General features: G+C 41.7%; 1 protein-coding gene across 1 annotated transcript in view; it reads right to left on the reverse strand.

Annotated features, from left to right (window-relative positions):
• Positions 1-21769, reverse strand: part of FGF10 (fibroblast growth factor 10) — a 98645-nt gene extending 76876 nt beyond the window's left edge. Inside the window, exon 1 of the mRNA XM_075541014.1 lies at positions 20515-21769. Within this exon, the coding sequence (XP_075397129.1) occupies positions 20515-20884 (370 nt within the window). The 5' untranslated portion in view covers positions 20885-21769. The remainder of the gene's footprint in view (positions 1-20514) is intronic.
• Between the last annotated feature and the right edge of the window lie 341 nt (positions 21770-22110).

The raw sequence follows: 22110 nt of genomic DNA on the forward strand, positions 1-22110 counted from the left end.
AAAACATTTCTTTCTACTTAAACCCTTGGTATCAGCTTCTCATTTTCCCCCTCCCTCCCCTCCACTTATCATGGACCCTTGATAATTTATAAATTATTATTTTTTTCATGCCTTACACTGACTGATGTCTCCCTTTACCCACTTGTCTGTAGTCCATCCCCCTGGGAGGGGCTATAGGTAGACCATTGTGATCAGTTCCCCCTTTCTAATTGAGATCCGATGAAAGACTTTTGCTATAGCTCTCACCTGGGACCACTGCTCGCTTTGCCTCAAGGTGGCCGCACTGCACCAGGCTGGCTGCTAAATGTCTATCGTCTGTAAATCTCCTTCACTGTTCTCATGCAGTTTTTCCGTCTGTTTTTTCCCCTTTCACCAAGACGCTTTGTGTTTCGATGTTGCACACGTCCAGATCCAAACGAAGTCCACACGTTGCAACAGCTGAAATCTCTCCAGATTTTTTTAGGATATCTTGGAGCCACTTGCATCGCTTATTTTATGCTTCCTTCAGTTTTTCCTTCCCTTCAAGGACCAATCTACTCCTTCAACCTTCCATTTACTTATGCGGATGACCAGATTGCTACCTGTAACTATTTCACTTGGTTCTTTGCTGCAGGAAGATGACAAAGTGTGAGTGGTTATGCCATCATATTGAGCTCTTTTAGGTTCCTTTATTTTTTAATATAAAAAAGAAGAAATTGAATAACACAACTCATTCTATGTACAAAATTTCTTCTTCCTGGACCACAGATCTCCTAGTTCTTCATCAGAAAATAACATCTAACATGTGCTGGAAACCTTGTAAATTCAGTCCTTGATCAGTACTTGATAAAGGACATGGGATGATTTGATGATGAGGGGCATAAACAGATAGCAAATCTGAAGTAATTTTTTGTGAAAAGGAAAACAATTTTGACAATTGATGATGTTATCTATCTGGTGAATAAAATCAGAAGGAGGCAGTTCTTTAATTGTTGAAATAATTTAATGTCTTTCTTAGAGAAGAGAACACTTGGGCAAAAATGCATTAGGTCAAGTGTCTCATATCACCAAAAAATGCCAACCTTCACAAATTTCTTAAATTCTGTAAAACGTTGGAGAATTTGTGTACTCATCTCAGACTAACACAAGGGTGCCTCACAATGTTCATGGGAAAATGAAATCGTAAGATAATAGAAATTATCTTACAAGAATTTACTGATGCCCCCTCATATATTATGATCAATGTCAATGGTGAACACATTGGTGAAAAATATTAAAAGTACCATAGACTGACAAAAGATACAACCAGAATGCTCTTTAGAAGCTAGGTGGAAAGACTTTGCTTCATGCACTTTGGACTTGTTATCGGAAGGGGCCAGTGCCTGGAAAAAGGCATCACGTTTACTAAAGTAGAAGAACATGAAAAGTAGAAGATGATTGATGAATTGGATCGACACAGGGGCTTCAACAATAGACTCAAAAATAACAATTTTAGGGATGGCGCTTGACTAGGCAGAATGTCATTCTGCGGTGCTTAGGGTCATTATGAGTCAGAACTGACTCAACAGCACGAACAGCAACAACAACAAACTCACTGAACATGTTCTGACTAATGTCATTAAGTGAGTTTGAAACCCTCACTAAAAATAAAAGATGTATAAAAGGAAAAATAATTAGGAAAACATACATGTTTCATAGGGCATATGACAGTTTTTCTAAATGTTTCCAGATTCATAGTCCCCATAATTTTGTAGAACTTTCATGATTTAAATAGGTAGCTTTCATTTATTATTATTATCTCCACATATCCTCCCAATTATCCCCGACATAACCCTAAGAAACTATTAATCCAATTACTGTCTCTATAGTCTATAGATTTACCTATCCTGAATTATAGAAACAAAATAATACAGGAGAAAAAATTCCAACACGACCATCAACAAGAAAACAAAAATAGGAGGGCAGGTGGAGGAAGGAAGGGAAAGAAATGGGGAGCTGACATCAGGGGCTCAAGTGGGAAGAGGATGCTTTGAAAATGATGATGGCGGCCTATGTGCAAATGTGCTTGACACACTGGATGAATGTGTGGATTGTGATAAGAGATGTAAGAGCCCCAATATGAGTAGAGGAAAAAAAGAAAGTAGAAACAAAAAACAAAGAGAAACCTCATTTCTAAAGAAAATAGAAAACATTAAAAACTAGACAAACATTTTAGTGTCAAAGGGAGATCAAATGACAGTCAACTGATAAAATTTAATTGAAGCAGCTGTAATTTAAAAGGAAATTGAGAGGAAAGAGTAGAATCTTATCAATCTTTCTTCATTAAGTTTTGATAAAAAATTAAGTGATCATGTTGAGGGCTAAATTTTCGTCAACACTTTTGGGAATAAACCACAAATTCCTGTGGTTTAAATTTAATTTGGGGGGAGGGGGAAGTGAGGAGAGACTCCTATTTCTCTAAAAGTTTGCTTACACCATTCTCATGTGGTGTAGCATCCCAACACTGCCTCATAAGCAGCAGTGGTGGGAAGGTTGGGGAGAATAGGGTGCTAATAATAATGAGTATGAGAAAGAGGAATGTTCCAAAGGTGATTGTGATGAGATTACACAACTCTGTTTAATACTATTATTAAACCACTGAATGGTATGATACATCAAATATATGTTGAAAAAAAAAGAAAACAGTAAAGGAGAAACTTTTGCAAATATGAAAGTTTTTTCAAAGAATAATTATTTAAAACATTGCATCAGTTTATTTGGCAATATAGAAAACCATGAATGAAATAAATAGCAGAAATGGAGCAAGCTAACATTGAGAGAACAATGCTGGCTGGGAGCCACGCCTGCCTTTCCTCCCTCCACATCCCCAGATTTAACACAAATGTACTCAGATACCTAAAACAGTGAACTGAAAACTGACCTAGTCTCTGATTTAGCATGAAATTTCTTGCACCAACCAGGGAATATTTAAACTTGAGCAAAGTTTCAACTCACTTTAAAATTACTTCCTTTTTTAGAGAATATACTGTCACTTGTTCTTTCCCACTTCTGTGCAGAAATGGAAATGTGCAAACATGAAATATGTGTGTTAAATTCATTCTGCCAAGTTTTCCATATTCTCACATGTTCAAAACACCTTTGATAAGGCTTTTCCACATTTAGGGTTACCCTTAAATTTATTGCTTCTTAGAGGTTATTTAGCATTGAGAATTATTTATTTGAGAATTATTAAATGCAGATTTCTATTTGTGCACCTGTTATCTCCTACTTTCTACTTTCTGCGCAGCAATTCTGGAATTGCAAATGAAGAATGCATGATTAAAACTGAACTGCCCCAAAATATTTTTTAATATCAGCCTGGGAAAACAAGTATTTCTTAGATAGCCAATCTAAAATTTACATAATAATTACAGCAATACATTTTGGGCAAACAAGCTAATTTATTTGATAGTGTAGTTGAGAGACGCTAATTATCTGTATCAAATCTCCTTCTACCTTGCTCAAGGAACAAAAGAATGGGCCCTGCTGGGGCTCAAGAGGTGGGCTGGCTACCCAATGAGAGTAGGAGAATTGGGGCTGTTCAAAGTGGAAAAGTACTGCCCCGAAGCTGCAGCCCACCCAGAATCTGGAGAGCATGGCCGGTACCAGAGTCTGGATGCCAAAGACATTTTCTGAGTTGGTCTCCTTTGCAAGGGCTCGTGTTCGGTTTTAGACTTGGTTAGTTCCTGTGATCTCACCCGTTCATAGCAGAAATATATCCATGTTCCACCATTAGACTTTAAAAACCAATAGCTTTGACTTTGGATTTTATAAGTTCACAGACAAAGAGGAGTTCTGCATGAGAAGAACTGGGACTCTGGGTTGATTACAGATGTCTGGGATGATATGATGTGATTAATGTGCTTTATACACCTGAGTGCTGTTGTGGTAACTAGGTGGGTTGTGATCCCAAAGGTCAGCAGTTCAAAACCACCAGTGGCTCCAAGGGAAAAAGATGAGGCTTTCTACTCTCTTAACAAGTGATACAGTCAGAAAGCCACAGGGTAGTCCTGCCCTACCGGTTGCCATGAGTTGGAATCAACTCGATGGTTTGTGTTGGCTTTGGTTTATAGGAGCAGGGACATGAACTTTGGGAGACCCAAAGGAGGAATATTATTGGTTGAATTATGTCACAAAAATTGTGTGTCTATATGACTAGGCCATAATTCTCAGAATAAAGTAATTATTTTTTTTCCTTTTAAAAATCTAATGTAATTACCCTATGTGTTGTAAAGAAAGAATTTATTTATGTCACTAAGATAGGATAATGTATTTTGAGTTAGTCTTTGAGAGATTAAAGGGATTAAACAAGTCAGCAGATACTGAGGGACTTAACTAAAACCAAGAAAAACAGCCAGGACTGGCACATGTCTTAATGTGTTCTCTGCACTGAGAGCCTTCTAGACACAGGGAGAGATTGATTTCAAGACGCATGGAAATACTCAAGGAATGCCCACGGATTTGGAAGGGATTCAAGGTCCCAACAGTGATGGAAAACTTTTCCCTAGAGTTAGCATCCTGAATTTGAACTTCTAATGTAGAGACCTCTGGGAGAATAAATGTGTGAATTAAAGCCGTCCACTTGTGGTGTTCCTGTTGCAGAATCACTGGGTAATTAGGATAGAATTCATTTTTCTGCCAACAGGAGGTACATGTAAGGGTAAATGAAATAGTATCACTGTAAGCCCATAGGAGCTTTTATGAAATGAAAATATGAACATGAAATAGAAGAAGAGAGCATTTCACAAAATTAAAAAAATATATCATTGTACCCCGCCCCCGATATGAAAACGTGAAGCTATCATTCCTTGTCATAGCCATCAACTAGCTCCATATACTTCTGAAGGGCGCTTTCAATCTCTTACACTTCATTGAAGAATAAGAACTCCGCACGCTGCAATTCACACCACGTCAAACTGGTGGTTTGGGCTACTCAGGAGTCTCATATGATGCTCCTTTGAAATGTGCTTTGAGTTCTGAGAATAACAGAAGTCTGCATGAGCAAGACAAGGGCTGCTGGATGGATGGATTAAGGTTTCCCAAGAATACTCTTCTGGGGTTTACCTATCTGCCCTCATAAATAAGCAGGTGCAGTGTCATGATGGGAAATTAATTCATGCAACTTTTCTGGTCTTTTTCTCATGAATACAATTTCCAGATTTCTTTAAACTTCCCCAAATAAGCTCCCATGATTGGCCTTTGTCCTTTAGGAAAATCTATCAAGATGATCCTTTGAAAGCCCTAAAAGAGACAACATAACCTTCTGAACTAATCTGTCTACCTTAAAATTAATTAGCCTAGGGGGATTAATAGAAGCCACTTCTATTGATTAGAACTTTTCCCCCTTTCTTCTTTAAGGGCACTCTAAAGAAACTAAGGCGACTGCAACTGAAGATCTTGTCTATAGCCACCCACTGATCTCACAGGCATGTTCAACCACACCTTGTTTGGGGCAAACCTGTGCATAGAGGATTTTTTAAAGCCCAGTAGCAATACTTTTTGACTCATTTTCATCAGTGTGCTCTAAGATATCATAGGATCACTATATTGTGCTCTTTTCCTTCTGAATCTACTTAAGAAGCACCTTTCATTGACACATTTCTACTACCAATCTGTATAAGGCAATCCTGGCTGTTTAAAAAATCATACATCTCAAAATGTGCCATTTCCACGTTTTAAGCATTTCTTACACCAGCACCACGCTTCCCGCTACCAAACGCTGTAGTTCTTTCCCAAGGTTGTTATAGGAAAGTAAACATGTTCAACAGGAGGAACGCAAAAAGAAATAGAGGAAAGAATTAGGAGGCAAAAAACATTTATAGAGGTATAAATTTAGGCATACATATATGTAAATACATTAACATAAAACAATAGGGATATAGGTCTATGGACATATATTTAAATGTTAAGCAGTAAGGTAGCAGACAGGCATTGGGTCTCTACTCAAGTACTCCCTCAATGCAAGAACACTTTGTTCTAATGACCTGGCATTCCGTGATGCTCACCTTCCCGACATGATTGCTGAAGACAAAATGAGTGCAAAGGCAAATGTGGTGAAGCAAGCTGATGTGGTCCAGCTATTAAAAGATATAGTGTCTAGGGTCTTAAAGGCTTGTAACTAAACAAGTGGCCATCTAGCAAGGATGTAACGAAGTCCACATGGAAGAAGCACACCAGCCTGTGTGGTCATGAGGTATTGACGGGATATCAGGCATCAGAAGACCCCAAACAAACAACTATACCGATACAAATGATGGGGATAGGAGTGGAGACCCAAAGCCTATCTGTAGATAGTTGGATTTTCCCTCACAGAAGGGTCACAAGGAAAGAACGAGATATCCAGGGTGTAGCACAGCACTGATGGAACACACCACATCCCTCTAGTTCTTTAATGCTTCCTTACCCCCACTATCATGCCCCCAGTTCTACCTTACAAATCCAGCTAGACTGCAGAGCATACACACCTATACAGAGATGAGCTCTGGACACATGAAATCCAGGACAGATAAACCCCTCAGGAACAGCAGTGGGAGTGGCAATACCATGAGGGTAGAGGGGAGGTGGCGGGGGGGGGGGGGGAGAAGGGGGAGAAATGGGATACCAACTGCAATGACATATAACTCCCCACCTCCCTCCCCAGGGGGACAAACAACAGTAACTCAGATGAAAAGTGACAGCGGATGTTGTAAGACATTAAGATAATAATACTTTACAGTTTATCAGGGGTCCATGGGGGTAGAAGGGTGGGGGAGGGAGAGGGATAAAAGAGGAGCTGATACCAAGGGCTTAAACCGAAAGAAAATATTTTGAAATTGATGATGGTAACATATGTATAAATGTGCTTTATACAATTGATGTATGGATTGTTATAAGAGCTGTAAAAGCCCCTAATAAATGATTTATAAATTTTTTAAAAAGTAAATATGATGACATAAAACCATCCAAATGCATTCTATCACAATTATGGTTGCCCTAAGTTTAGGTTAGCCTCATGAGGCCGAAATCAAGGTGTTAGTTAGCATGGCTACCTTTCCTACATCTATCCTTATGGAATGTGAAAATTGGACACAAAAAAAACTTGTTGGAAATATAGCCTTGGTGAAACATTGCTGGATGTTACATGGTAGAATTTGGTAAGACCAATAACTAATTCATTACAAATATGTAAGTTCAGCAACACAAATAGAAGTTATACATGTGGACTTCATCAGATGTAATACATGATCATCGAAGTTGTCACATATTTCATATTGTTTGGATCCACAATCAATGTGTATGGAAGAGAAGTCAAGAAATCCAATGGTGCATTGCACTAAGCGAATCTGCTTTAAAAATTTACTTTAAAATGTTAACAACAACAACAACAATAAAACCCAAAACAAAGATGTCATTCTGAAGACTAAGCTGTGCCTGAACCAAACCTTCAGTATTTCACATAATATGCATGTGAGAGCTAGAGAAGAATAAAGAATTGATGCCTTAGAATTATGATATTGCTGAACAATATGAAAGACATCACAGGCTACCAGAAGAACAGATCTTTCTTGGATGATGTACAACCAGAATGCACCTTAGAAGCAAAGTTAGGTAGACTTTGCCGCATGGATCTTAGACAAGTTATCAGGAGGAGCCAGTCCCTGGAGGAGAACATCATGCTTGGTTAGGTAGCGAGTGGGCAAAAAGAAGATTCTTGGCTAGATGAATTGACATAGTGACTGAAACCATAGGCTCAAACACAATGCCACAGGACTGGGCAGAGTTTTGTTCTGTTGTATAATCCATCACAAGGATAAACCTGGAACCCCCTCCCAGAGGGACAAATAATGGAAAAGTGGGTGAGGGGCAACAGAGGACAATGTAAGATATTGAAATGGTAATCTATAATTTATCAAGAGTTTGTGAAGGAACGTGGACAGGGGAGGGAGAGGGGAAGAAATGGGGAGCTGATATCAGGCATTCAAGTGGGAAGAGAATGCTTTGAAAATGATGATGGTGGCACATGTGCAAATGTGCTTGACACACTGGAGGACTGTATGGATTGTGATAAGAGATGTTAAGAGTACCCAATAAAAGTATTTAAAAAAAAGCATTGCTATGGTTGGGAGATAGCACCTACCATCAACAAACCTGCCTATGAAGGCTCTAGGAAAGAGTTTATGCTAATTTTCTTGCAACTTCTGGAGGTACATTTTTGCTTCGAGTCCCCCGCCCCCCCGTCTTAAAATGTGGCAGAATTATGCCTTCTAATTTCTCTCTTGCATATTACTTTCTGCCTTCTATGTGTGCCTAATTACCAACTGCCTCTTCATATAAAGATGCATATCATGCTATGTAGCGGCCCTCTGAGTAATTCAGAATAATCTTCTCCACTCAGCATTCTTAAGTTACTCACGTCTACAAACACTTGACCATAGAAGGTATTAATATTTCTAGGTTTTAGGGATCAGAACCTTACCTTTATTGAAACTACAATAGTTATCATCTCCTAATATAGATATACTCCTTAATCTGCTATTTTACTGTTGCGTAGGGACTTAATAGTTCAATACACTCCTTTTACAGATTAATTCTTTGAGGCCAAGATAAAGTAAATGCCTTGCTTAAGATAACAGGGAATGTTTTGACAGAGCCAAGACTGCACACTTATCTCTTTCCTCCCACTCTTTGCAGTACATTATTCTTCTTCTCTAAATAAATCACTAAAAATTGCTGATTTTTTATGTGTCACCAAATTATCCCAGAGGCCAAACTCACTTCTGACACGAAAAACAGCCACAGGCAGCAAAAATGTCATAAGGGAGTGAAGTCATCCTCACCACTGAACATAATTAATCATAGCCCTAAATAGGTAATTTGGGAGAAATATGGAAAAACAATTTGTTTCAGGAAGAAAGCAATTTCTATGCAGAACTTTGTAGGAATTTGGATACTCGGCATTCAATGAATGATTGTGTTACTACATGATTTTACATACTCTTAGATTCACATGAAATCGATCTGGATGAATCTCTCGAAACTCCGAGAGCATTGCTGTCAAATCAATTCCAACTCAGTGCAACCCCGTCCCTGGGTTTCCAAGACTAAATTTTACAGGAGGGGCGAGCCTCCTCTTCCTCCTTCACAGTGCCTGGTGGTTTCAAACTGCTGATTTTGCAGTTAGCAGCCCAACTAGTAACTCACTATGTTACCAGGGCTTTTGGAAAGAAACTTAAAAAGCCATTTATTTTAATCACCTTTTAGTTTTCTCAAGTAAATAGGCTATTGATCACACTTTCCAGAACAAATACCTGAACCAGATAATCTCATTGACTTGATTAAGTCATACAATTAAAGATAGCAATTTACCTAATAGGAGTCCTGAAGGCCTAATAGTGGTGCGATGGGTTAAGCATTGGGATACTAATTGCAATGTCATGGTTTGAACCCACTAGCTATAGAAAGATGAGGCAGTCTGCTTCCATAAACATTACAACCTTACAAATCCAGTGGAAGAGTTCTATTCTGTCCCACAGGATCATTGTAAGTTGGAGTAGACTTGATAGCCGTGGGTTGGATTAACAGAGTGAGAACCCGGGCTTAGCTGTTAACTGAAAGGTTGGAGGTTTCAGTCTACCCACGGGTCCCTTTGGAAAAAGGCTCAGGGATATTCTGAAAAATAAGCCATTAAAAACCCTTACGAGAACAGTTCAACTCTGATTCATGTGTGTTCCCCAATACCATATAAAATTAATTTGGCAGTAATAGGAATTACATGTCTAATAGAGTACTACATGCCTGCATAATAATATACAATGGATTTAGTCCTAGATGGGCAAGGAAGGAATTACTCAAACATGGTGCATGTTATAACCGAGGGAGATACCGGGTCTTTGTGAGCACAAGCCTTCTGCTTCCCAAAGATGACATCTACCTAAAATATGAAAGAAGGGCTGAGGATAAGGACAGGGATACCGTTCCAAGGGAACACAGTAGTGTGTGTAAAATCTCAATATGGGCCCACGAAACACAGGGTGAGAGTCAAGTCAATTTAACATATCTAGAACTGGGAGTTCAGTGAAAACTGGGACCAGGGGGGTGGAGAGGAAGCAAATCATCCAGACCATAGGAAGTTAGATAATATCAGTACCTTTCTGTGTAGAACTGGTAGCGTCATGATAAATGGAGAAAAGGTTGAAGTAGTAGAATTTTTAACGTACCCTATAGGGTCACTATGCGTCAGAATCAACTCGATGCCAGTGAGTTTGGCTTTTGATTTCACATCTCTTTGTTGAATTGATCATCTATGTTACCCTCTCAGGAGAACGCAAGCTCTAGAAGTACAAAAAGTACCACCTTTTTTACCACTGTATTTATTGTGCTTCACAGTGTCTCTGAAATAAAGTAGGCACTGAACAGATTCTATGAAATGATCTAATGAGTGATTAAATAATCACACTTAATCTTTACCACGTAGGAAAGGAGTAAGTACTGCTGGTATCCTTGTTTTACTGATAGAAACTTGTCTGAAGTCCTAAACTATTGCCTGGCAATTTGGGGTCGTCAAAAATACTCATGTTTGTAGTTTCAAAGCCCACTTTTATTCCACACCCATGCTTTCAGATTTCAAAAAAAATTTAACATACTATACGATTGAATGGTTTACGTCCGCTAAAAATCATTACCACCATCGGTTTTAGAACCTTTTCTTCATTCTTGTACTTAGTATTAACTCCCCATTCCCTCAGTCTTCCCTGCCAAAATCCTAAGAGGCTATTCATTCAGTGATTATTTCTATAGATTAACCTATCCTGGATTTCATATAGAGAAAAATATACAACCCATTCCCCAGTAACAATGACAAAATACATCACAGACAACCTTCATTCCCAAAGAATGCAGAAAACAGTAAAATCTAGAACAAATTATAAATGAGTCAAAGGGAGAACAAATGATAAGGTGTTACATTTTAACCTCACTACATCTGCATTAGGCCACTTTGAATGCACCCTGTCTGATAACAAGACTAGTCACATTCCTGGTCAGAGGGACTCACTAGAGGGGGGAGGGGAGGATTCACTGTCTCCATAAACTCACTCCCTGCCATCAAATCAGTGCTGACTCATCGTGACCCTATAGGACAGGGTAAAACTGGCTCTGTTACTTTCCCGGACTGCAGCTAGCTCCGGAGAAGCAGGCCTGTCTTTCTCCCAAGGAGAGGCTGCGGATTTCTTCTAATGACCCCGTGGGTTGCAGCCAAGGACTCTCCCCGCGCAGCCATCGGCATCCACAGGCCTCTGAAAAACGAGGCGCCCAGAATCTAATTCTAATAGAATTCCATCCTAGAGTCTTGGATTTTTTTTTTAACAACCCTTGGATCACACAGCAGGTGTGCTTCTTCTGTGAGGACTTAACTGCCATCTCTCTTAGATGCAAGCCCGCACATTCAACCTCTTTACATTGAAGGCCGCACTTAAAATCACTCTGTCCTATGGCCTCTCTGGGAAGAACTCGGACTTACATCCCGTTTGATACTGCGCCTGAGATCACTGCTATGGGACTCCTCTTAAATCACAGGTCTCATTTCAGTTCATTTAACATCCTGCGGAATGCCAGGGGCCTTATATTTCCCTCACACCTTTCTTGTCGTGTCAGCCCCTTTGTAGTGTGTCTCCTTAGCTCGATCACTTTCTGGGGAGCGGGGTGATAGTCTACATCACCCCTGCTGAGCTTCCTCCTCCTGTCACAGATGTGTCTCAACGCTGTCTGACCACTTTGTCTTCCTGCTGGCTTCCAACGGTCTCACTGTATGATCGGTCCCATCTCACTTGGATCCTAGATGCCATCATATTGAAGATTTAAAATGCCAAAAGATGTCCTAAAAGTCTGGTTTAAAGTTTTGTTAGTTACTGTTACTGATAACATTATAAATAGATTGCATTTCAATCATAAATAATAGACCAATGCCATGTTTCTCCATTTCCTCCATGTTATAGGATATTATTCCTTCTTTGAATAGTTCTCTCAATAAATTACATGCAAATAAATTACATTAAAATACATCATTAAAAGTAATTGTGAAAAGAACTTCCACTTTTAATATTATTACATGAACAAAACAATTGGCTTTTTTGTAAATAAATTCTTCAGATTCTGCATAATTAAAATAAACCTAATTCAACAATCAGTGCCTAACAGTCCTGTCCTGAAAGAGGTATGTAAATACACAGAAGACATTAATTTATATTCCAGCTCTTCACAGTGCCTCAATAGCTCTCGAATAATGATATGAACATGCCTACTATACAGTACTCGAGATGTATATTTTGCAGAGTTTCCTCATTGCTAACTGGATAAGCATTCAGTGAAGTGAGGATAAGCATGCAGTTAAAAGACAAAACTACATTGGCATCGGTATACGGAAGGCTTGACAATCTATGTGTAATTCTGTAAGATGGGAAAATCCAAGACATCCCTCCACACACACACGTCAGCATTCACCTTCTATGTGACGAGGGATAATTATAGTAGAAGGAAATATTCAATTTCCTAAAGCAGCTTTACTTTTATTTTCTCTTATATGGGCCCAGACCAAGGCAAAGAGGCAAAAGGAATGACTGGTAAGGGCTGCCTGTACTAAAGTGATTTAGAAGAAAAGCAAAATGAACTGATAAGGACGCTACTTGGAGCCCAGCAGTTAGCCAGGGGACCGTACAGGATGAGGATTCGGTAACCGGACAGTCAACATCCATCTCTTGAAGCGTGCTTGTCTTTTCCATCCTCGTTAACTGTAGACCAATAGGAAACTGGCCTGAGAGCTAGGCTAAGCTAAGGGAGAACTCATGGGAGGGTTAAAGGGAAAGCTACTGGTGGAGTCTATTGAATTTATATTCTTTGAAGGGCTTTATGCATAGACTATCAATTCTCTGTTTTGTGCACTATACATTCAAAACAGTCCAAGTCCCTGACACTCTATGTCACTTGGGGCGCAAAGCAACAAAGGCATAGGACTCTCTCCGGCCTCAAAGATATGCAAGGGGTTTAGAATTAAGGGGAAGTGGATTGGCAAGAAAGGGGGACAGAATCATGGAGCGGTAAGAGAATGGGATAAAGTATCAAGGACCACAACCTCAGAGTCAGGGTTGTCACAGGGGGGCAATTCTTATTTCAGATTTTCACTTGCCTCAGCTCCTAGAAAGAAGTTCGTGAGCCTTGGATTGTAAAGACTTTTGGAGTATGTCGTGTTGGCCTCGGCACACAGGCAATACCTCCAAAAAAGATTGAGGATGAACCGACATTCATGGTTATTAGTAACGCATGTTAACACAAGGTTCCTTCAGAAAAAAAAAAAACAATAGCTACAGGGAACAGAAGGGAAAATACTTTTTAAATAGGATTATTAATCTTGTCATTAACCCATGCTACTCAAAATTAGGTATACTATAGTTGTAGTGAAATCAGTACATTTGGCTGAGAATTATTGAAAGTTAAGAGTATTTTAGTTCTTGTATTCTGGTTAGATAATTCACTACTGTCTCAATGTCATTGCTCATTATAGGAAGCATGCCAAACATTTGAAAATTCCTCATTAATGATAACACGCATACTGACAGATTAGATATAGGTAAAGGTGGACAGACTTAGGTTGAAGAATTATTAGGTGAAGTATAAAATGAGGCAATGCTTTACTGCCAGTACTATGAATCTATCAAATGGTAATTGGATGCACGTGTTAGCAGCAGTAAAAAGTCACTGTCCAGTTGTCCACCTTACATGGGAATCTACTCTGAGTGTCTTCTTTGATTAATTATTCCAATTAGAACGCAGTGTTCAAAGAAAGAACACAACTGATCTGATTTAAAAGCAAGGGGGCCTTTAAAGCCATTATTTTGTGGATGACCTGTCTCCCGTTTAGATATCTTGAAACTCTATTTGTGTAAATTCTGTACCAATTAAATACTTGGTTTTAAATCATAATTGGATTGTGCAATGCTTCAACATTTTATAGCAAATTATTAACTGAGTATTGAACAGTCACCCGTGGCTTTCCAAGGTACAGATAGATTTCTTTTCATTAATTTCAAAAGCACATCTCTGGGTTGTTCTTTGTTATCTGGGGCTGATAGGCTGGGCATGGATAATATGTGCATTGATTTTTTTTAAAGTACAGATTATGAAAAGAAATATATATTTAACCCGAGAAACCAAGTAACCAACACCATTTATCAAATGCCACATGTAAGTGATCTTAAGTCATAGCAATATACTACATAAGATAATTCTGCCCAAAGGGCACGAGACCAAAGGAGGTCCCTCAAATTTCTAGGCTACGATAAAACGGCATTAATATAACACCAACATAAGCCATATACCCCACCTCACCAGAACATTAAGAGATCTTACTTTTCTGGGAAACAAATTTTACTTACGTTAATCAACTATCAACTATTAATGCTGAAAAAGGTCGGAAGAATAATTCTGAGAACAGCACCTGAATTCCCCTTCATTGCAAGGTTCACGGGTGTAATGTTAAGAGAGATTAAAATCACCTTGAGCTAACACACGTGCATTACTCTTACTTCTGCAACATAATAATGACATATCATTTGCACCACCATCTTGGATACGCATACAGGCATCAAAGCTTAGGAACCATGGAGTTATCCAGAGGCAGCTCATAAATGTGAGGAACGTTGGATCCATTTTAAATGGACTGTCAGCTTACCCCCCCCCCCCCCGCCAACATTTTGGCTTGGGGGAAGTTAGCCTTTTGGATAACAAATAGTCTGCCTCTGAACATTAAGGTACAAAAATTCAAAGTACTCCTTCATTCATGGTCTACTACAAGCTCAAAAACACCAAAGCTATCCACTGGGATAAGAATTTGTGCTTTAAAACGGACAGTAACATTATAGAAGAAAATGTGTATCTGGTAGTATTACTTTGGTTCTATAAAACATAATTATCATTTTAAGTTTGTCCTTGAACATCATTTTGGAAAACACCTGTTTTTTTGGTTTTGTTTGTTTTTTTCTTTTTTAAGAATGGTCCAAACCCTGGAGAGTAGATTACTAAAATCCCCAACACCCCAAAATTAGTAACTCTCACTTCTTATTCTCTAAACTCAACATGTGCTTCCTATCAGCACTTTTCTTGGGTTTTTAAAGGTTGCTGTTATTAGGTTCCTTCAAGCCAGTTCTCACTAATGAGCCTCTGTCGTGTACAAAAGAAATACTGCCTGGTCCTGGCTCGCCCTTCACAATTCTTGTTATGTTTGCACGAATTATTGTAGCCCATCTCATTGAGGCTCTCTCAGGATTTTCATGACTTTCTAACTTGACCAAGTATGATTTCCTTCTCCAAGGACTGGTCGCCTGATTACATGCCCAAATTAGGAGAGATGGCATCTTCTCTTGCTTCTAAGGCGCACTCCACCTGTACACGTTGCTTATATGTATCTGCCCATTCTTCTGACAACATCAGAGTTCAAGGGAGTCAATTCCTCTTTGGTCTTACTTCTTCATTGTCCAGCCTTTGCATGCACAGGAGGTGACTGAAAATACCATGGCTTGGGTCGGGCATATCTCGGTCTTCAAAGTGTAATTTTTGCTTTTTAACACTTTAAAGGGATCTTCTGCAGCATCTTGTGCCATGTGTCACTTGATTCCCTAACTGCGGCTTTGTCCTATAAAACAGGTTTATGAAGAAAGAACGCTTTCAAATTGTGCACTTTTAATAGATTGATGATAAAGCCACCAAAGTGGAGAGTGCGTCTGGTAGGACTGCAGGAAGGGTGATGAGACAGCGCCGTGTGAAACTTCAATACAAAGCCGCCACTTTCACAAATCCTCCATGCTGTGATTCCTGTATGACTCGTGGACAAGCCAAGTTTTCCAGCACATGTTTAATGCCATTTTTGTGGTAAAATTAGGTGCCTCTGCTGATATTCGGGTCGGCTTCTACTCGCATATATAAGGTAAATGCTGCCAGTCACAAATGATGCAACCCAACTCCAGAGACGACCACAACATACATAAGACACAATAGACGCCATACACACTATGTAAGTTGGTCCGCAGAAAACCCTTGTGCTTTTCTTGGGATCCCATGGTGGAGTCCTGTGTCTCGACCGCACCTTTTCTCACTTTATTTAACTTCTCGCAATCAGCTCTTGTTTTGAGCAGAAAACAATAACGCAAGCCTTACATCGGAGACAATAATCTGTCATTTTTATGTGGTGAAGTATTTTTTTGATTTGAAGACTCATTTTTAAGTAATTAAGAAGTCTTCTAATGTCACTTCAGGTCTCTCGGATCCTGCCCTGTTCAGAATCCTTATCAGAGGCTTATGCAATAGCCTGATTTCCCAGTGGTATTTACAATCAAATTATTTTATTACACGTGGGAACAATTAAACGTTTGGCTCTCAGCTGTAAACAATTACTATAGACAATGCCACTCCTGGGCTTTTCTTAAATAGGCATGTATTCCTAATGACCTCTGTTAACATAAGTGAGTGATGTATTTGTACTTTTTGTGTCCATAAGCAATTATATCCCCAAACAAAATATCAAAAGAAAGGTTACTTAGAGAATCTATTAACATCTTCTGATGCTAAACTACTGCCTGCAGGGATGTCTTTGACATATTTTACTTTGGTTTCATTTATTTTATTTCTGTTCGCATTTCATTCAGAACTTCTTTTGATGTCCACAGCAATAAGCAACTCGGATTTTGGATAATGTGTATGTTGATTGTATTCTAATTCTCATGAACCAGGATCAATGTTGCGAGCAACGGAGAGTGGAACTAGAGGCATTATATTCAAATGGACTTAGGCATGAGTCCTGGCTCTGCCAATTTCTAGCGGAATGACCTTGGACAATTTACTTTCTCAGCATGGTTCTCATATCGGAAATATGTAGATAGTTACAGGTAAATTATAGGACTGTAATGCCTATTAGATGCGCTTGATATTTAAAGGGATCAGACACATCAGCACTCAGGAAACATTGACTTTTCTGTTCTCTTCCACACTGCTCTCCCAGAAGGGCTCATAAACTCTCCATGGTTTTCCATTTGGGGACCATCCTTAGCTGTCTGGAATTTAGGAATACATTGTCTTTTCCCTACACCCCCCCCCTTCCCCCCAAAGTGACAACCCTGGGAGAAGTGCACAGCTGTTTCAGTCAAGTCTAGAAATGTGTCCCCTTGTCCCAGTTGCAAGGGTGCCTAACAGCTGTATCCAGCCTTTCTAGGAGACCAGAATGGAGCCTTGTGGTAATGTTTCAAGGGCAAAGCTCTAGATGAAGAGAATGATAAAATAAAACCCAAATGAGCCTGCACATATCCAGTGACAGATAGACCACAGCTATTCTAAATTATTCAAGCTTTCTCAGACTTCTAGCAGAAGAAACATAATTCATTTCTGCTGCCTTTATTCTCCACTTTCATATCATGGTTAAAGCAACGCACGCCCACGTGCGCGCGCACAGACACACACAAAGATTTTACAAGAATCACCAAAAAGTGAGTGGACCCTCTCGTACATGTGGTACTTTTAAAATCCCAGAATTTCTGACAACCAGCTTTGGAGGTAGAAGTTTAAAATGATTTTGCAAAACATATGGGCAATTTCCTTGCTCCCCTTTTGTTAGCATTCTGCTGGCGAAAAGCCAGTGGTTTAATTACACAAGCCATCACAAGCATATAACCTCTTAGATAAGCTGTTACTGTAGTTGAGCAGCAATAATACTGAGGTCAAAAGTAACAAAGAAAATTAATCTTCAAATAAGCAAACCTCAAAAAGAACAGCTTTGTGGATTGAGAGTAATGAATAACTTGTTTAGGAAAATGTGACTAAAATGTGGTTTTCGGAAAAGGAACTGACACACTTTTCAGAGGTTAGACACCCTACTAGTTAACGGGCTACCATTGGGTGAGTTGACCTGCTTGCTACCCTGTAGGCATGGCAAACGTTTGTTCACATTTACTTATGCAACATTTAGACAATATCTTAATGATACCGGCACTTTAGTGGAATCGGCCCAGCTGGAGATTGCAGCAGAGTTCTGATTACCCAGCCACATGTGAAATGAAGGCTTTTCCAACCTCTGCTTTTCACTTACTATATTTTGATACAGATGTTCTTAAAAAGCCAAAATCATTTATGGCTTGGCATTATTTAACAGAGTAAGCCCCGCCCCTTTCATTTGCAACCATTAAAATGGCATTACCATAGAAGATATTTAGCTTGCCATTTTAACCAAGATAATTTTGTGCACTTGATGATACAGAAGAAATATTTGCATATTTGGGGCAGTTGGGATGAAAAATACCCACACCAGTTTTTATGTAGTAATTGGTAAGATTTCTCCAGTCAGAGAGTCATTGCAAAATTATAATCCAATGTGTACACTGGAAGATCTTTTCAATAATCATTTAATTTTTCATTCTAGAAAACAGTCATTTCAAGTCAAACATACCATAATTGTATAGAGGGCCTTTCTTGTATCACATTGTAAAGACACTTAAAAGATAACAATATCTTAATGAAGTTGTGTTAAAAAAAAAAAAGACTGGTCAAGCTTAATACTGCAAAATGTTCTTATAACCACTTGACTTTTCTCCATGAATTAAGGTGCAAAGAACAACTTTCGTCCATGTGAATTATCATCATCTTTTAAAATAGTCCAGCCCACTCTTCAACAAGTGATTGGACACTTTTTTCCTCTGTCCTCCTAACTCGATGACACAAAAACTACTCTTTTAGACTTCATTAAAGGAATTACATTTTTAATCAACAGCCATAAATAGTATCTAGGTAACAAATGAGTTTCAGGCCAAAATATTTTTTCAACATAAATGACATGAATTCAGCCAGATTTTATGAGGTAACAACATCTCTTGGGTTAAACACAAACTAGAGCACTTTAAAAAGACTTGCCAAATATTTTTACAACATGTGGACATATTGCTAGTTTTAATCAAGTAAGCTGTAGTTGAGGAAAACCAGAAGTTAGAGGTGCATGTTGAGTCCCAAAGGGGATCGAAAATTCTTATTCCTCACAAATCCTTTATCTAAAAATAAAACGCTAAATTCTAGTCAATTGTTAATTTCATTCTACCTTCCCAGGTCAAAGATCTTTGAAACCTGTCCCCCATTTATTAAGGTAGCTGGCAAATATATGCTTGGAATTCAAAATGATTAACACACACACACACACACACACACGTCCCTTGAAAAGGTGACCTGGAATTTACCATTGACATAATGCTAAATGGTCATTAAAGATGCTTAAATGTCATTGTCTACTGTCTGCAGTACCACAGCCTCCTCTCGGGGTCCTTTCAAATAACAATCAATAGGGGGATGAATAAGTCCCACCACTTGAAAGTCACTAGGAAAAGGAAGTCGGCAGAGTCGCCTGGCTTTGCAGGACTGATTGAGACACAATATGCACCCCTGCTCTTCCCCTGCCCCGCCCCCAGCCCACACCCCGGCAAGCAAGCAAGCGAGAGAGACCCAGAGACCTGGGGAATGATTTGTAGTGAGGAGAGAACGCTATCCTGTGGCATAAACCATAGCCATGGAAACAGACTTTTGACTTTTACTTTGAAAATAAGAGAATGACAATGAAATGTGTGTGAGGTCTGTGTGAATGCAGGCCCAGATGTTTACAGTGCTGTAGTGTATGGCTCTGCAACATGAGAGCTTTCAGAAGAAACGAGCACAACAGGACATGACAACGCCGACATGAGCATCATGTTACCAAGAGGGAAGGCTGGCAGAAGACAAATAGCCGCGCTGGTGCCTGAAAAGCTAACTTCATGGACTGCAATCACTCAAACCAACTTGAGGGACAACCCGCCCCCTCCCCTTTGCTCCCACCCCCCCCCAAAAAAAATCAAAACCAGAAAAGTGCTTTTTCCGCTACTAGAGGTGGTGGAGTAAGTGGAGGAGGGGATAGGGAGAGGGTAAAATTGACTCTTGCTTAAATAGAGTTCCCATAAAGCCCTTATAATTGGCAGCGGGTAATTCTTTTCAGCTTGAGGAGCCTGTCCCCAAATTCTCAACAAGACTGCCAGCTCCAAGAAAGAAAATGTGTTTACTTGACTCCTTTACAGAACGGAGGGAAGGGAGACAGTGGAGGGAGGTGGGGAAGGGAGGTGGGGTGCGAGACGGGCATCTCCGGTTTGCCACAATTCTCGGGCGCCCCGAGGGGTCTGGCGAGTGACAAGCTCGTCTGGGGGCGGATTGGGTGGCCGAGGGTGGCGTGGGGGGTCATGGAGAGAGCGCTCGGTGAAAGGGTGGTGGTGGTGGCGCGACTGCACAATGTAGACATGGGATGGGGGGGGGTAAAAGTTAGTGTGAAAGTATTCCACTTAATCATTTTCCAGGGGTTGGGGACGTAAATATTTAGCGGGCCGCATCTGGAAGAGATTTCCACCCCCACCCCACCCCCCGTATGGGGTGGGGGGTGGCTCACTGGAAGGAGCGGAGCACGCGTTTGTGACTTACTGTACGGGCAGTTCTCCTTCTTAGTCCCGCTGACCTTGCCGTTCTTCTCGATCTTGAGGAAGTACTTGGTGAAAGAGAACAGCTTTCTCCAGCGCACGTCGCCTTGGAGGTGGTTGTAGCTCCGCACATGCCTCCCGGCACTGGACGGAGCGGAGATGGAGGGGGCCGAGAAGGAGGAGGCGGAGGCGGAGGAGGAGGAGGAGGAGGAGGAAGAGGAAGAGGAGTTGGTGGCCTCTGGTGACACCATGTCCTGACCAAGGGCTTGGCAGGTGACAGGGACGGAAGACACGAGGAGCAGCAACAAGAAGCAGCAGCAGCCGGGCAGGTGGGGAAAGGCTGAGCCACAATGTGTCAGTATCCATTTCCACATTGTACTGAAACTCTCGCCGCTGGAGATGGTCGCATCAGCAGGCACATACTGGAAGGGTAAGACCTGGTGCAAGGCAAGGAGACAGCTGGCGGCGGCGGTCGCTGCTTAGCTCCCTCGGGGCGCGGATCTGGCCAGAAGTGGAGGCACCAACATCCATAACTCCTCGGAAGGGCCGGCTGCCGCTCGGCGCTCTGGTCTCGGGGCCGCTGCCCAGCGCCTCCCGGGTCCGCAGTGGACGCTGGACGCTGGACGTGGGTGGCCGCGGCGGCCGAAGCCGGTGGCGGCGGTGGTGGGGATGGTCACCAGCGCTCCCCGCTCCTCCGGGAGTCACTTTGTTCTCCCCGTCACTCCTTTTTGCACCATGTTAGATGCAAAACAAAACAAAAAGTCTGAAAACCAAACAGTAAAACAAACCCGATGACAGCAGGGGGAACCGAACCCAAAGGGGATGGCCCGGGGCGCCGGCGGCGTCTGCGCCGCCCTGCGCGTCCGCACCCTGGGCTCCGGCTGCGCACAGCCCCTGCCCGCTGGCCGCTTCGGACCGCGCGTCCCTTCGGAGTTGTCAGCGCCGGACGCGGCTGCCCGGTCGCCGCAGTTTCCTTCCCCTCCCGCTTTCTCCTTTCGCTGGTGCCTGTTGATGTGAAGCCTCCAGAAAGTCACTGGTGGTTTGGGGAGGAGGTGGGGGGATGGCGGTCGGCGTGGGGCTTGGCCCTGGTCCCCCACCTCCTTCCTCGGGAGAGCCCGCTTGTAAACAGGTTGAAGCCTGCAGTCGCACTGTCAGTGATGCCGAGCCCGCGGTGGGCTCTGCCTCTGCTGGTCAGACCTCATTTGCAGGGGTGGACGGGCGGGGGGAGGGGGTCAAACGGCGGTGGGACATCTGAAACCCTAGGCTGCTGGGAACGCCAGGGGAGGGGGCGGGGGGGTGGAGGCCGAGAGGGGGCAGAGCCCGAGAGCGAGGAGCGAGCGCGCCGCCCGCGCGCGGTGCGCGGGGTCCCCTGCTCGCCGCCAGCGCCCGGAGCTCTAGGCGGAGGGCTCGGGCCGCGCCCGGGGTGGTACTCGCCGGGCTGGCGGCCGGCGCGAGCGCTCCCCTCGCGCGCTCCGACCGTGGCTGCCTCCCAGGCGCAGCCAAGCCCGTCCGGGGAGCCCCTGCCTCACTTGTTTCCCCGGAGGAACTCCCCGCCCCCGCCCCCACCCCACCCCCACCCCCTAGTCGGTGAGAACGACTC

Source organism: Tenrec ecaudatus, chromosome 2 (genome assembly GCF_050624435.1).
Source record: "Tenrec ecaudatus isolate mTenEca1 chromosome 2, mTenEca1.hap1, whole genome shotgun sequence".
NCBI classification, from domain to species: domain Eukaryota; kingdom Metazoa; phylum Chordata; class Mammalia; order Afrosoricida; family Tenrecidae; genus Tenrec; species Tenrec ecaudatus.